General features: G+C 64.4%; 1 protein-coding gene across 2 annotated transcripts in view; it reads right to left on the bottom strand.

Annotated features, from left to right (window-relative positions):
- TMEM198 (transmembrane protein 198) overlaps positions 1 to 14,187 on the bottom strand; it is a 29,279-nt gene that overhangs the window by 3,548 nt on the left and 11,544 nt on the right. The window contains exons 2-4 of one of the 2 annotated variants that reach the window (XM_054043278.1): positions 2,432 to 2,682; positions 1,216 to 1,791; positions 238 to 428 (exon numbers count right to left, since the gene is read on the bottom strand). In XM_054043278.1, the coding sequence (XP_053899253.1) occupies positions 238 to 428; positions 1,216 to 1,791; positions 2,432 to 2,594 (930 nt within the window). In that variant the 5' untranslated portion in view covers positions 2,595 to 2,682. Of the gene's footprint in view, positions 1 to 237; positions 429 to 1,215; positions 1,792 to 2,431; positions 4,117 to 14,187 lie in introns of those variants that run through there. The other variant, XM_054043276.1, reaches the window with a different exon arrangement.

The raw sequence follows: 14,187 nt of genomic DNA, 5'->3' as shown, positions 1-14,187 counted from the left end.
GTTGCAGGGCAAGGAGGCCACGGGCTGGCTCCGTCTCTCCCCCTAGTTTATTGTGTTTCACTCTATGGTGAAGGGCTCTGGCAGAACGAGGCAATGCTGCGAATGTGCAGGGCAGAGCCCACCGGGGGTGCCAGGTAAGAAGCCCACCCGTTCCCAGAGCGCTGGGCTCCTGCCTCCCCCCAGCCCACGCACAGCCCCAGCGCCCGGGGAGGGCTCTGCCCGGGGCACGGCACTCACGGGGGAGAGCACGTCCCCGTCGAAGCGGCGCACGGGGGTTGGCTTGCGTCGGTAGCTGGGCTCGGGCAGGTGGGCCTTGTGTGGGTGGGGAAGGGGATGGGGGGGCCTCCGCTTCTTCTTCTTTTCCTTCCGCTCCTCCCGCTGCTTGATCCTCATCAGCTGCACCCGGCGCTGCTGCCGGCTGATAACCACTGAGGGGCGAGAGGGGGAGTGAGGGGTCGGTTCTGCACCCGCCCCGGCACCTGGACCCTGCAACCCCCCCCCCCGGCACCCAGACCGTGCAACACCCCACAGCACCCGGATCCTGCAACCCCCCGGCACCCGGACTCTGCAACCCCCCCCCAGCACCCGGACCCTGCAACCCCCCCCCCCCATGGTACCCAGACTCTGCAACCCCCCCCGGCACCCGGACCCTGTAACTCCCCCCAGCACCTGGACCCTGCAACACCCCCCCAGGGGGCACCTGGACCCTGCAACCCCCCCCATGGTACCCAGATCCTGCAACACCCCCCCACACACACACGGTACCCAGACCTTGCAACCCCGCGCCCCCCCTTGGCATCCGGACTTGCAACCCGCCCCCGGCACCCAGATTCTGCAACCCCGTGTCCTCCCCGACACCCGGGCCCTGCAACGCCACCCCCGGCACCCGAATCCTATAACCCCCCGGCACCTGGACCCTGCAACCCCCCGCCCCCAGCACCCGAATCCTATAACCACCCCCCCCCCCACACACACACACACACACACACACTACCCGGACCCTGCAACCCCCTGCCCCCAGCAACCAGAGCCTGCAATCCCCCTCCACGGTACCCGGACCCTGCAACCCCCCCATGTCATCCCTCCAATCACTGAGAGCCTGTGACTCCCTCTCCACAACACCCCCCAATCACTCAGAGCCTGCGAACGGCCCACACCATCCATCACCTCTGATCCCATATTCCCCGTGTCCCTCGCCCGCCCGTCCCGCCTCACCTTCGGTGTGGGAGTACCCCTCGGCCGTGACTTTCCACTGCACCAGCACGCCCAGCATGGCGAGGACAGGCCAGACGCCCAGGATGACCCAGCTGTACCAGCACATGGGCCGCGCGGGCGCCACCTTGACGCGCTCGTAGACGTACTGCACCAGCAGCAGCAGCTCGATGAAGTAGTCGACGGTGACGGTCATGATGGCGCTGCCGAAGACGGCCGTGGAGAGGGTGGTGAAGAACTTCTGCCACTGCAGGGTGAGCACGGCACCGAGCATGCCCACGCCCAGCAGCAGCCCGATGGGGATCCACACCGTGGGCGGGTGGTAGAACTGCTCCATGGCCACCAGCGTGGCCAGCGCCAGCAGCAACCCCAGCAGCAGCCCCACCATGAAGAGCCCGACGCTGCGCACCAGCATGGTGACCAGCCCGCACAGGACACCGATGCCCAGCCCGATGCCCACCGAGGCCTCCACGCTCAGCTGCGTGTCCAGCACCCGCTCCTTGTAGCACAGCATGAAGATGATGATGGAGCCAAACATCAGCCCGGTCAGGAACATGACGGCCTTGAAGCAGCGGTAGCCTAGGGAGAGCAGGCTTGGTCATTGCCAGAGGCTCTGTCCGGCCCGCGGGGACGCAGGGTTGGCAGGAGGCCTCCCTGGCACACCCTCAGCTCCCCTCTGCGCCACCCGAGGGCGCAGGGCTCCTGCTGGGGGGTGCGGTGCCAGGGTTCGCCGCAGGCGGCCTCGGCGCAGGCACGGATGTGCTAGGCCAGAGATACCGACTGCGGCTCGGTGACGGCCTGGTGACTGAGCCAGGTGCTTTCAGTATGTGATAAAATGACACCACGTGCGCTGCCATTTTGCGGGGAGAATTACGTCGCGTCCATGGCAGAACGAATTCCCCCTCCCGGGCGCTCATGGGGATCTGGGGCAAAATCAGTACTTGGTCCTGCTAGTGAAAGCAGGGGGCTGGACTCAATGACCTTTCAAGGTCCCTTCCAGTTCTAGGAGATGGGATATCTCCATTAATTAAAGAAAAAAAAAATTATTTAATTTATGTACGGGGGAGAGCAGGGAAGCAAAGCATGCTGGTTATTGCTGCGGCTCTCTGGCTGCCCTCCCGTCACCCTCACTCCCCAAGCCCCCATCTCTTGCCCCACTCCCCCCACTCCCTGCCCTGCTGCACAGCCGAGGTGGCCAGCCCGGCCCTGCCGGACTCACCGAAGAAGCAGTAGATGATCCCAAAGAGGCAGCACATGGCGCACACGACAGAGGGCACCACCTGGTACCGGCGCTCGATCTCCTGCTCACAGCTGTGCACCCACTCCTGCCCGGTGTCGTGCGGCAGCAGCTTGAAGCGCAGCGTCTGCACAGTTGAAGTCATGGCTCTTGGCAATCCCGGCGGGGGCGTCAGACACCCCACGCCCTCCCCACGCCCCACAGGCCGCGCTGCCTCCAGGAGCCTCCTCCAGCTGGCGAAAGGACAGAACAGGGGAAGGGGAAGGGATAAGAGCTGGCCTGCCCCGAGCACCCAGCGCAGCTCAGTACCTGCTGGCCCCAGGCAGCACCCACCTCCGCAGCAAGAACTGCAGGCTGGGTGCCCACCCCAGAGCCACCCTGATCCCTGCAGCACTGCAGTGGGGGGAGCTCGCCCCCCCCCCCCATGCCTGGTGTCCTCCCAGGTCATGGGACAGAGCAGGACCCTGTGCTGGCACCAGGGGAGCTAGGCTGGAGTAGGAGGCAGCCCTGGAATGGCTGTGGGGAGGAAGGCTCAGGGACAAGTGGGCTCTGGCAGGAGTGGGGGAGGCCATGGGAAGGACGCTTGGGATGGGAACCCAGGGGGAGCTTCCTGACGGGGGCCCAGCCCAGGGCTTCCAGCAAAGGTGCGAGGGACCCCCCTGCATCCAGGCAGGTAGGAGAGGGGCCCTGGACGGGATGGCTCAGCCTCACTATAGTGCGTGGAAAAGCCTAGTTAGCAAGACAGAGCCATTTGCCCTGCGTCGGGGGGGAAGCAGGGAGGGTCACGGAGCAACTCCCCTGGTGTCTCAGGGGGCGGGGGAGGGCTGGGGCTGGCCACGGAGCGGCTCACCCTGTGTCTGTGGGGGGACTGGGGCCGGGGCTGGCCATGGAGCGGCTCCCCCGGTGTCTGGGGGGGACTGGGGCTGGAGAGGCGATGGAGGATGACGAGGGCTCGGGAAAGTCAATAAAGGACTGTTTGGTTTTGGTCCTATTGGCTCCCCCACAAGTGAAGGCTTATTAGTTTGGCTCAAGGGCCAAATTACTCTGAGAGGAGGGAAACTGAGGCTATAATTGCCCCACTACCAGAGCGAGATGTAAATCAGAAGGGAAACTGAGGCAGCAATGCTGGAAAGGTAAGAACTGTTACAGGTGCCAACCCCCTCAAGAACCAACCCAAAGCCTTGGCACTAACCTAGAGAGATCCCAAGCCTGAACCAATGACGCTGCCCTACACAGAGAGAACCCGACCCTAATGGACAGGACTCACTGCACCTAGCGGCACTGATCCGAGAGAACGCAGCCACAGGGTGCTGAGGGAGCCCACACCATCAGCACCGCCCCACAGGGCTCCAGGCCAGACGAGACCCTCGAAGCGCTAGTCTGACTCCTGCATAGCCCCGGCCCCCCCGCACTGCACCCAGTAACTTGTGTTCAACCAAAGCGTCCCCCAGAAAGGCCCCGGCTGGATGGGAACCCTTCAAGCAAAGGGGAATCCACCACTTCCCCTGGGAGCTCGTTCCACGGGGGAAGCACCTGCACTGTTAAACATCAGGGCCTTATTTCTAACTGGGATTTGTGCAGCTGCAGCGTCCAGCTGCGGACTCTGCTTCCGGACATCTCTGCCAGACTGAAGAGCACTTCGTGCTGCAGCTGAGCCAGCCGGCCGGGGGCGAAGGGTGCCGGGCCGTGGCTGAGCCTGCCGGCCGGGGGCGAGGGGTGCCGGGCCGTGGCTGAGCCTGCCGGCCGGGGGCAAGGGGTGCTGGGCCGTGGCTGAGCCAGCCGGCCGGGGGCAAGGGGTGCCGGGCCGTGGCTGAGCCAGCCGGCCGGGGGCGAGGGGTGCCGGGCCGTGGCTGAGCCAGCCGGCCGGGGGCGAGGGGTGCCGGGCCGGGGCTGGCCGGGTGGTTGGGGGCGAGGGGTGCCGGGCCGTGGCTGGCCGGGTGGTTGGGGGCGAGGGGTGCCGGGCCGTGGCTGGCTGGGTGGTTGGGGGCGAGGGGTGCCGGGCCGGGGCCGGCTGGGGGCGAGGGGTGCCAGTCCGTGGCTGGCTGGGTGGTTGGGGGCGAGGGGTGCCGGGCCGGGGCTGGCTGGGGGTGAGGGGTGCTAGGCTGTGGCTGTCCGGGGGTGAGGGGTGCCGGGCCGTGGCTGAGCTGTGTGGCTGGGGGTGCCAGGCCATGGCTGAGCCGGGTGGTTGGGGGTGAGGGGTGCTGCACCGTGGCCGGCTGGGGGCGAGGGGTGCCGGGCCGTGGCTGAGCTGGGTGGCCGGGGGCGAGGGGTGCCGGGCTGTGGCTGGCCGGGGGCGAGGGGTGCTAGGCTGTGGCTGGCCGGGGGTGAGGGGTGCTAGGCTGGGGCTGGCCGGGGGCGAGGGGTGCCGGGCCGGGGCTGGCCGGGGGCGAGGGGTGCCGGGCCGGGGCTGGCCGGGTGGTTGGGGGCGAGGGGTGCCGGGCCGGGGCCGGCTGGGGGCGAGGGGTGCCGGGCCGGGGCTGAGCTGGGGGCGAGGGGTGCCGGGCCGGGGCTGGCCGGGGGCGAGGGGTGCCGGGCCGGGGCTGGCTGGCCGGGGGCGAGGGGTGCCGGGCCGTGGCTGGCTGGGGGCGAGGGGTGCCGGGCCGGGGCTGAGCTGGGGGCGAGGGGTGCCGGGCCAGGGCTGGCTGGGTGGGGGTGAGGGATGCCGGGCCGGGGCTGAGCTGGGGGCGAGGGGTGCCGGGCCGGGGCTGAGCTGGGGGGCCGGGGGCGCTGGGGCCGGGCAGCCGGAGGGTCCTGCAGACGCCAGCTTGGGCCGGCTCTGGGGGCTGGCAGGGCCCTGGAGTGACCCCTCCTGGCTGGGGGATCCCCGCCGCCACGTGCGGAGGGGGGGGGGTTCTGCCGGCTCGCTGCCACCCCATTGGTGCACTCGCTGTTGCTAAGGGAGGCAAGACACTTGCTGATTGGCTGCAGGGAAATTACCCATCGGCTGCCGCCTCTGCTACAGCCTCGTTACATACCCCCCCCCCCGGCTCCCGGCCCCGCCCCGCCCTGGCCCCCTGTCCGCCCCCCCGGCTCCCGGCCCCGCCCTGCCCTGCCCCCCCCCCGCCCTACCTCCCCCCAGGCCTCACAGCCCGGCTGGCAGTGCCCTTCCCCTCAGCCCCCTCCGCGACCTGCCTCCCCCTCAGCGCTCGCCCCCCAGCCCTGCCTATTCCACCAGCTCTTCCCCCCCACCTCCGCCCCCAGCCCTGCCTGGCAGCTCCCCAGCCCCCCAGCCCCCTTCCTGCCCTGACTGCCCCCTGCCTATTCCACCAAGTCTGCCCCACCACCTCCGCCCCCAGCCCTGCCTGGCAGCTCTCCGGCCCCCCAGCCCCCTTCCTGCCCTGACTGCCCCCTGCCTATTCCACCAGCTCTTCCCCCCCCACCTCCGCCCCCAGCCCTGCCTGGCAGCTCCCCAGCCCCCCAGCCCCCTTCCTGCCCTGACTGCCCCCTGCCTATTCCACCAGCTCTGCCCCCCCACCTCCGCCCCCAGCCCTGCCTGGCAGCTCCCCGGCCCCCCAGCCCCCTTCCTGCCCTGACTGCCCCCTGCCTATTCCACCAAGTCTGCCCCACCACCTCCGCCCCCAGCCCTGCCTGGCAGCTCTCCGGCCCCCCAGCCCCCTTCCTGCCCTGACTGCCCCCTGCCTATTCCACCAGCTCTGCCCCCCCCACCTCCGCCCCCAACCCTGCCTGGCAGCTCCCCAGCCCCCCAGCCCCCTTCCTGCCCTGACTGCCCCCTGCCTATTCCACCAGCTCTTCCCCCCCCAGCCCTGCCTGGCAGCACCCTTGCCCCGTCTGTCCCCCCAGGTCTGCCCGTTGGTGTCCTTGCCCCCCCAATCCAGCTCTGCCTGGTGATGCTTCTCCGCCCCCCCAGGCCCCACCTGGCAGCCGCTCTGGTATTCTAGCCCGAGACTCCCCATCCATAGACAGCTCTGCTGATGCCCCTCAGTACTGACCCACAACCCCTAACATTATACAGTTTGGATCTGATCTAAGATTAGGGAATTGGGGAAACAGCCTCTCTGCCCTTCCCCATCCCGCAGGCGGGGCTGGGGGAGGGCAGGCGGGGCTGCCAGGCAGGGTTTGGGGGCAGCCCCTCTGCACCTGTGCAAGTCTGGGGCTCCAAACCGTCAGGAAAAGTTTCACACAGGGACAGGGCTGAGCACAGATGCCAGGTCCGACTGCAAAGCCACCTCCGCTAGGGAAGGTGCCAGTGCTATAGCAAAGGGAACGGAAACTGAAAACGCCCGTTGTCTCCTCCTGACTCCTCAGCTGTGGCGTGGCGAAAGGTCTTCGCTCTGGCTGGAGCAGGCGTCAGCTGGGAGACAGGTGCTGACTCTGAGCTCAGCCCCTTCCCACACACATGGGGAGAGGGGATTTGCTGTCTGGCAGTTCTAATGCCCTGGAAATCCTGAAGGCCCCAGCACTGAATCTTCTCAGGTTCTGCTGCATGCACTTTGCCTTGTTATGTTTCCAGCCCTGTAAATAGTCTGTCGGTGACGTAGTTTAAAGTTGGCCTCTGCTGGAGGATGAAAACCGCCGAGAGCTATGTGGGTGTACGGATCCTGGAACAGTCCCTCCTTGCACCAAGTCCCATTACCCCCTGTAACAAACGGGGATAACCTCAGAGCAGGGACTCCCAGCACCACTGCAGCCCGCAGACTTGCCTCTGCCCCCGCCACTGGATGTGACCCCAGGGGCACTGTCTTTCTCCGATCCAGGGTCACGGGGAGGCGAGGTGTCTAACCGGGGAGCTCACTCCTGGGGACAGGGGGGAGCCCTGCTCCCGGGAAGGGAATGGGAACGCACCTCTCACTTGGAACACATACAGCTGGGCTGGACTAGCCACTAAAGGAAGAGAAGGTCCTGCTCTGGATGAGGGGCTGAGCTAGCAGAAGCCAAACAAGTCCTAGTGTCTGCGATTCCCATCCAGCTCCCTGGGGCAGGGCCAGGAGCGAATGTGTGTCTTGGGGCTTCACAGACCATGTCTGCAGCCTCCTGACAGCTGCCTCGTGTGATTGCACAGCTGGCTGCAGTGATGGTGTTTGACTGACCATTCTGTGGTGCTCTAACGGGGATCACCCTGTACCACCTCTGGCACGGCATGCAGGAGAATGCCATGTTCCTTAGACGGACAAGTGGTAGCACAGCTTAGATACCAGTCATGACAGACAGACGGGTGGACCCGTGGGAAAAGGGATGCTCCTCGCAGAGGAACAGAAACTTCCCACTGCAATGTGCGGTAAAGGTTTTCTGTGGGCCAGCCCCTCCTGGCGCATGGCTCCGGAGCGCTAGCTGGAAGAGCTCTCGACGTCCCGGCCGCTCTCAGCAGAGGGTGCTGTGGAGAATGATGCAGGTAATGATGGCAGGATGGATCTGTGGAAGGGAATCCTCCGAGCTTCATCCTCTCCCCGCCTGGGAGATTACGCTGGCAGCCTGCAGCAAAGCTGCTAACGAGAGCTTTGGGCGCCTAATCACGGAGTGCCCCGGGGGGAGAGGCCGACGTGCATGGGCCAGCTGCAGCCCAGGGACCACAGGCTGCTCCCTGGGGAGGGAGGAGGCCCACAGCTGATGCTGCAGAGCGGGGCTGTGGCCCCTCAGGCTCTGAGGGCCCCTAGGGGGTGACCAGGGTACGTGATTGAAAACGGGCTCCCTGGGGGCCATGCGCTCGGAGTATTAAACTGAGTCAGCTCCGTGGCTGTGGGGAGGTGGGAGGGGGCATCACCTTCCCAACTGGCTTCCAGTGCTTCCCCCGCACCGCAGGAGCCGCTCTGGGGTGGGCCAGCTGCAGCCACTCCCCTGCCTTTGGTCAGCAGCATTCACGCCTGCTGGCTGCCTGCCACGCACGCGGGAGACGGGTTGTTCCTGGGCTGCAGGCGCCCCAGAGGGCAGGGCAGGAGCTGACGGGCTCTGCTAGAGCCTAGGGAACCAGGTACAGTGTGGATGGTGGCCCCAGCCAAGGACTTGCTGTGACTCCTATCGCGCCAAGGTCCAGCACTGGGGACTGGCTGGCTCGGGCGTTTGCCCTGCTCTGCGTCTGGCCCCAGGCTGGGAGTGAGGGAAAGTCCCTCTTGTATCTGACAGCACTGCGCCAGCCTCCTGGCAGGAAGAGGCTCTGCTGAAACCTGGGGGTCCCTGTGGCCACAAGGACCTGGAGGCTGTGAACTGCCAGCAGCAGACAATTTCCTTGATCCAGGGTGCTGCTAGTGCGGCAGCTGGGTCTGAACGTATCCCCTTCTCACCAGTCCCGGACGCCTGTCCATCCTGCCGCCGTTACTCTTCACCGGCCGCCTTTCAGTGCGTGCTGTTCTCCACCCGACCCCGGGCCAGCTGAGCCCTGGGAATGCTGGAGTCAGGAGCACGGGATACGCAGAGATGGGAGCCATAATGGTGCCCACTCCTGCCAGCAGTGCCACTGGCCTGGCTTCTCTTGGACCCAGCAAGGGGCTGGGCTGGGCTTGCATGTTTCAGCACTAGAAAGTCAGGAAGTGACAGCACCCAGATTCCCACGCCTCCCTGGCTTCCCTTCCTGTGCCTGCATCATTGCAAACGAGGCTCTAATTACAGGGCACAGGCTCATTCTCAACCAGTGCGAATGTCCCAACCCCTACTGCCCCGTCCCACGCCAGCCTGCCCTGTCCCAGCCCCTACTGCCCCGTCCCACGCCCCTACTGCCCCGTCCCACGCCAGCCTGCCCTGTCCCAGCCCCTACTGCCCCGTCCCACGCCAGCCTGCCCCGTCCCAGCCCCTACTGCCCCGTCCCAGCCCCTACTGCCCCGTCCCATGCCAGCCTGCCCTGTCCCAGCCCCTACTGCCCCATCCCAGCCCCTACTGCCCCGTCCCACGCCAGCCTGCCCTGTCCCAGCCCCTACTGCCCCATCCCAGCCCCTACTGCCCCGTCCCACGCCAGCCTGCCCCGTCCCAGCCCCTACTGCCCCGTCCCACGCCAGCCTGCCCTGTCCCAGCCCCTACTGCCCCGTCCTACGCCAGCCTGCCCCGTCCCAGCCCCTACTGCCCCGTCCCACGCCAGCCTGCCCCATCCCAGCCCCTACTGCCCCGTCCCACGCCAGCCTGCCCCGTCCCACGCCAGCCTGCCCCGTCCCAGCCCCTACTGCCCCGTCCCACGCCAGCCTGCCCCGTCCCAGCCCCTACTGCCCCGTCCCACGCCAGCCTGCCCCGTCCCACGCCAGCCTGCCCCGTCCCAGCCCCTACTGCCCCGTCCCACGCCAGCCTGCCCCGTCCCACGCCAGCCTGCCCTGTCCAGCCCCTACTGCCCCATCCCAGCCCCTACTGCCCCGTCCCAGCCCCTACTGCCCCGTCCCACGCCAGCCTGCCCCGTCCCAGCCCCTACTGCCCCGTCCCACGCCAGCCTGCCCCGTCCCACGCCAGCCTGCCCCGTCCCAGCCCCTACTGCCCCGTCCCACGCCAGCCTGCCCCGTCCCACGCCAGCCTGCCCTGTCCAGCCCCTACTGCCCCGTCCTACGCCAGCCTGCCCCGTCCCAGCCCCTACTGCCCCGTCCCACGCCAGCCTGCCCCGTCCCAGCCCCTACTGCCCCGTCCCACGCCAGCCTGCCCCGTCCCACGCCAGCCTGCCCCGTCCCAGCCCCTACTGCCCCGTCCCACGCCAGCCTGCCCCGTCCCACGCCAGCCTGCCCTGTCCAGCCCCTACTGCCCCATCCCAGCCCCTACTGCCCCGTCCCAGCCCCTACTGCCCCGTCCCACGCCAGCCTGCCCCGTCCCAGCCCCTACTGCCCCGTCCCACGCCAGCCTGCCCCGTCCCACGCCAGCCTGCCCTGTCCAGCCCCTACTGCCCCATCCCAGCCCCTACTGCCCCGTCCCAGCCCCTACTGTCCCGTCCCACGCCAGCCTGCCCTGTCCCAGCCCCTACTGCCCCATCCCAGCCCCTACTGCCCCGTCCCAGCTCCTACTGCCCCGTCCCAGCCCCTACTGTCCCGTCCCACGCCAGCCTGCCCTGTCCCAGCCCCTACTGCCCCGTCCCACGCCAGCCTGCCCTGTCCAGCCCACACGCTCCAGCCCCACCCCAGCCATGCTGCCCTGCCCTGCTCCACCCACCCACCCACCCAGGCAATACTATGCCATATTCCGTCCCAATCCATGGGACTCCTCCCCACCTTGTCCCACCCCCTACCGGCCTGCCCCACCCTGTCCTGCCCCATCCAAGCCCACTGTGCTCTGCTCACTCCACCTAGCGCAGACACGCGCTGCCCATCCCTGTCCCAGGCTTTCTGTCCTTGCCCACACACGTCACCCCAGTGCTCCAGTGTCCTGCCCCACGCTCCCCTTTCTGCCCCATACCACATTATGCTCTCTGCCCCAGCCAGTCCCAGGCCTCCCCGCTCCATCCCCATGCCCCGCCTCCCCCATACCATACCATCCTGCCACTTGGCAACCTCCCCTTTGCTCCCAGCATCCAGGTGCACCCTGAGGATGTTCCCAGAAGGCAGGAAGCTAAGGCAAGGATGGGTGTTGCTAGGATACCGCGCTGAAAGCCTTCTGGAGAGCCAGCAGCAGCTCCTCTCTTTGTCTGGCTCCGAGGGGTCTCTGGAGGGAAGGCCTGTTACTGCCACAGGGTCCCAGCTCCAGCCATGGAACAAGCTCCTACCTGGCAGGGCTGGCCTGAGAGCCTTCTTGCCTGGGAAGCCGGAGCTGGGCAGAGGGTCCGGGGTGCTGGGTTTGTTTCCCAGCCAAGGGGCTCACACTCTAGTGTGCACAGAAAGCAGCAGGATGGGAGCCCGGTTACCCCACGGGCAGCGTCCCCCACCACCCAACGGCTCCCACCTGGGGAGAGGATATGCCCGAGGCTGCTGGCTGGACTCCTGCTGCCGCTTCGGGCCTTGGAGCCTTCCTAGGACAGAGCAGGGAACCGCTCGCCCAGGCGTTCTCCAGGCCTGGCTGGGAGGGCAGAGACTGACGGTGCCAGTGCTTACGTGCTCTCTGAACCCCAAACACTCATCAGAAGCCAAGGCCATGGGCTGGTGAGGTTCAGAGAAATTACTACTGCCAGACCGGGTCACCCCATCCATCCTGCCTCCCCTCCTCCCCCCAACCTGGGGCACCAGTTCCCATCCACCCCCACACCGGCGCAGCTATCCCCGTCCATCTCCGGCACCTCCACACCGGCGCAGCTATCCCCTCCATCCCCAGCACCCCCACACCGGCGCAGCTATCCCCATCCATCCCCGCCACCCCACACCAGCACAGCTATCCCCTCCATCCCCAGCACCCCCACACCGGCGCAGCTATCCCCGTCCATCCCCAGCACCCCCACACCGGCGCAGCTATCCTAGTCCATCCCCAGCACCCCCACACCGGCGCAGCTTCAAAGGTGCCACAAGTACTCCTCGTTTTTGCTGCTACAGACTAATACGGCTACCCCTCTGAAATCTATCTCGGGGTTAAGCCGTAGGCTCCTCCACCTCCTGGAACCGCACCTCTCAGAGCCTTCAGCATGCCTGTCTCTCGTTAATCCCCCTTCGTTCTGCTGCTCTCCAGTCACTTACTGAAGGATGCTCTGTCCACGGGGTGCTGTTTATCTCACCTCTACCCCAGGTGTCATGGAGTCACTGGGGCAATGCTCTGGAACTTCTCCGTATGAACCCAGCCAGGACTCTGGGGGAGCCTCCTCTCTCTGAGCAGACCGTCTACAGGGCAAGAAGCTTACACAGCTTCGACCTTCCTGGGTCTGACCTCGGAGCATAGAATCATAGAATATCAGGGTTGGAAGAGACCTCAGGAGGTCATCTAGTCCAACCCCCTGCTCAAAGCAGGACCAATCCCCAACTAAATCATCCCAACCAGGGCTTTGCCAAGCCTGATCTTAAAAACCTCTAAGGAAGGAGATTCCACCACCTCCGTAGGTAACCCATTCCAGTGCTTCACCACCCTCCTAGTGAAATAGTGAAACTTGAGACCATTGCTCCTTGTTCTGTCATCTGCCACCACTGAGAACAGCCGAGCTCCATCCCCTTTGGAACCCCCTTTCAGGTAGTTGAAAGCAGCTATCAAATCCCCCCTCATTCTTCTCTTCTGGAGACTAAACAATCCCAGTTCCCTCAGCCTCTCCTCATAAGTCATGTGCTCCAGACCCCTAATCATTTTTGTTGCCCTCCGCTGGACTCTCTCCAATTTTTCCACATCCTTCTTGTAGTGTGGGGCCCAAAACTGGACACAGTACTCCAGATGAGGCCTCACCAATGTCGAATAGAGAGGAATGATCACGTTCCTCGATCTGCTGGCAGTGCCCCTACTTATATAGCCCAAAATGCCGTTAATCTCCTTGGCAACAAGGGCACACTGTTGACTCATATCCAGCTTCTCATTCACTGTAACCCCTAGGTCCTTTTCTACAGAACTGCTGTGTCATGGAGTGGGGGGAAGTCAGGGCCCTGCAACCCTCTTCCTGCGATTCACCGTGACTCTCTGCCAGCCAGTAAAACAGGTTTATTAGATGACAGGAACACAGTTTCACCACCCAGCCCAAGACTGAAACCAAAACCCCTCCAGCAACTCTCTTCCTCCTCCCCCCAGCTCCTCCTCTCCTTTGTCCAGTCTCCCGGCCAGAAGGTGTCACTTCTTCCAACTGCCCTCCTGGCTCAGGTTACAGCTCAGGTATCTTCCTTCAAGGGAAGTCCCCCATCCCCAATGTAACTTCCATAAGAACATAAGAACGGCCGTACCGCGTCAGACCAAAGGTCCACCTAGCCCAGTATCCTGTCTACCGACAGTGGCCAATGCCAGGTGCCCCAGAGGGAGTGGACCAACAGGCAATGATCAAGTGATCTCTCTCCTGCCATCCATCTCCATCCTCTAACAAACAGAGGCTAGGGACACTCTTCCTTACCCATCCTGGCTAATAGCCATTAATGGACTTAACCACCATGAATTTATCCAGTTCTCTTTTAAATGCTGTTATAGTCCTAGCCTTCACAACCTCCTCAGGTAAGGAGTTCCACAAGTTGACTGTGCGCTGTGTGAAGAAGAACTTCCTTTTATTTGTTTTAAACCTGCTGCCTATTAATTTCATTTGGTGACCCCTAGTTCTTGTATTATGGGAATAAGTAAATAACTTTTCCTTATCCACTTTCTCCACATCACTCATGATTCTATATACCTCTATCATATCCCCCCTTAGTTTCCTCTTTTCCAAGCTGAAGAGTCCTAGCCTCTTTAATCTCTCCTCATATGGGACCCGTTCCAAACCCCTAATCATTTTAATTGCCCTTTTCTGAATCTTTTCTAGTGTCAGTATAGCTTTTTTGAGATGAGGAGACCATATCTGTACGCGGTATTCGAGATGTGGGCGTACCATCGATTTCTATAAGGGCAATATTATATTCTCAGTCTTATTCTCTATCCCCTTCTCTATCCCTGCAACATTCCCAGGTCAAATCCGCCCCGCTCCCTGCTGCGTCACATGCTGCCTAGCCAGTCGGTCCCTAGTCTGTAGCAGTGAATGGGATTCTTCCGTCCTAAGTGCAGGACTCTGCACTTGTCCTGGTTGAACCTCATCAGGTTTCTTTTGGCCCAATCCTCTAATTTGTCTAAGTCCCTCTGTATCCTGTCCCTACCCTCCAGCGTATCTACCACTCCTCCCAGTTTTGTGTAACCTGCAAACTTGCTGAGGGTGCAGTCCACGCCATCCTCCAGATCATTAATGAAGATATGGAACAAAACCGGCCCCAGGACCGACCCTTGGGGCACTCCGCTTGATACCAGCTGCCAAC

The sequence above is a fragment of the Malaclemys terrapin genome, chromosome 11 (genome assembly GCF_027887155.1).
Source record: "Malaclemys terrapin pileata isolate rMalTer1 chromosome 11, rMalTer1.hap1, whole genome shotgun sequence".
Taxonomy (NCBI): Eukaryota; Metazoa; Chordata; order Testudines; family Emydidae; genus Malaclemys; species Malaclemys terrapin.
This window is presented reverse-complemented; position numbering and strand designations above follow the sequence as displayed.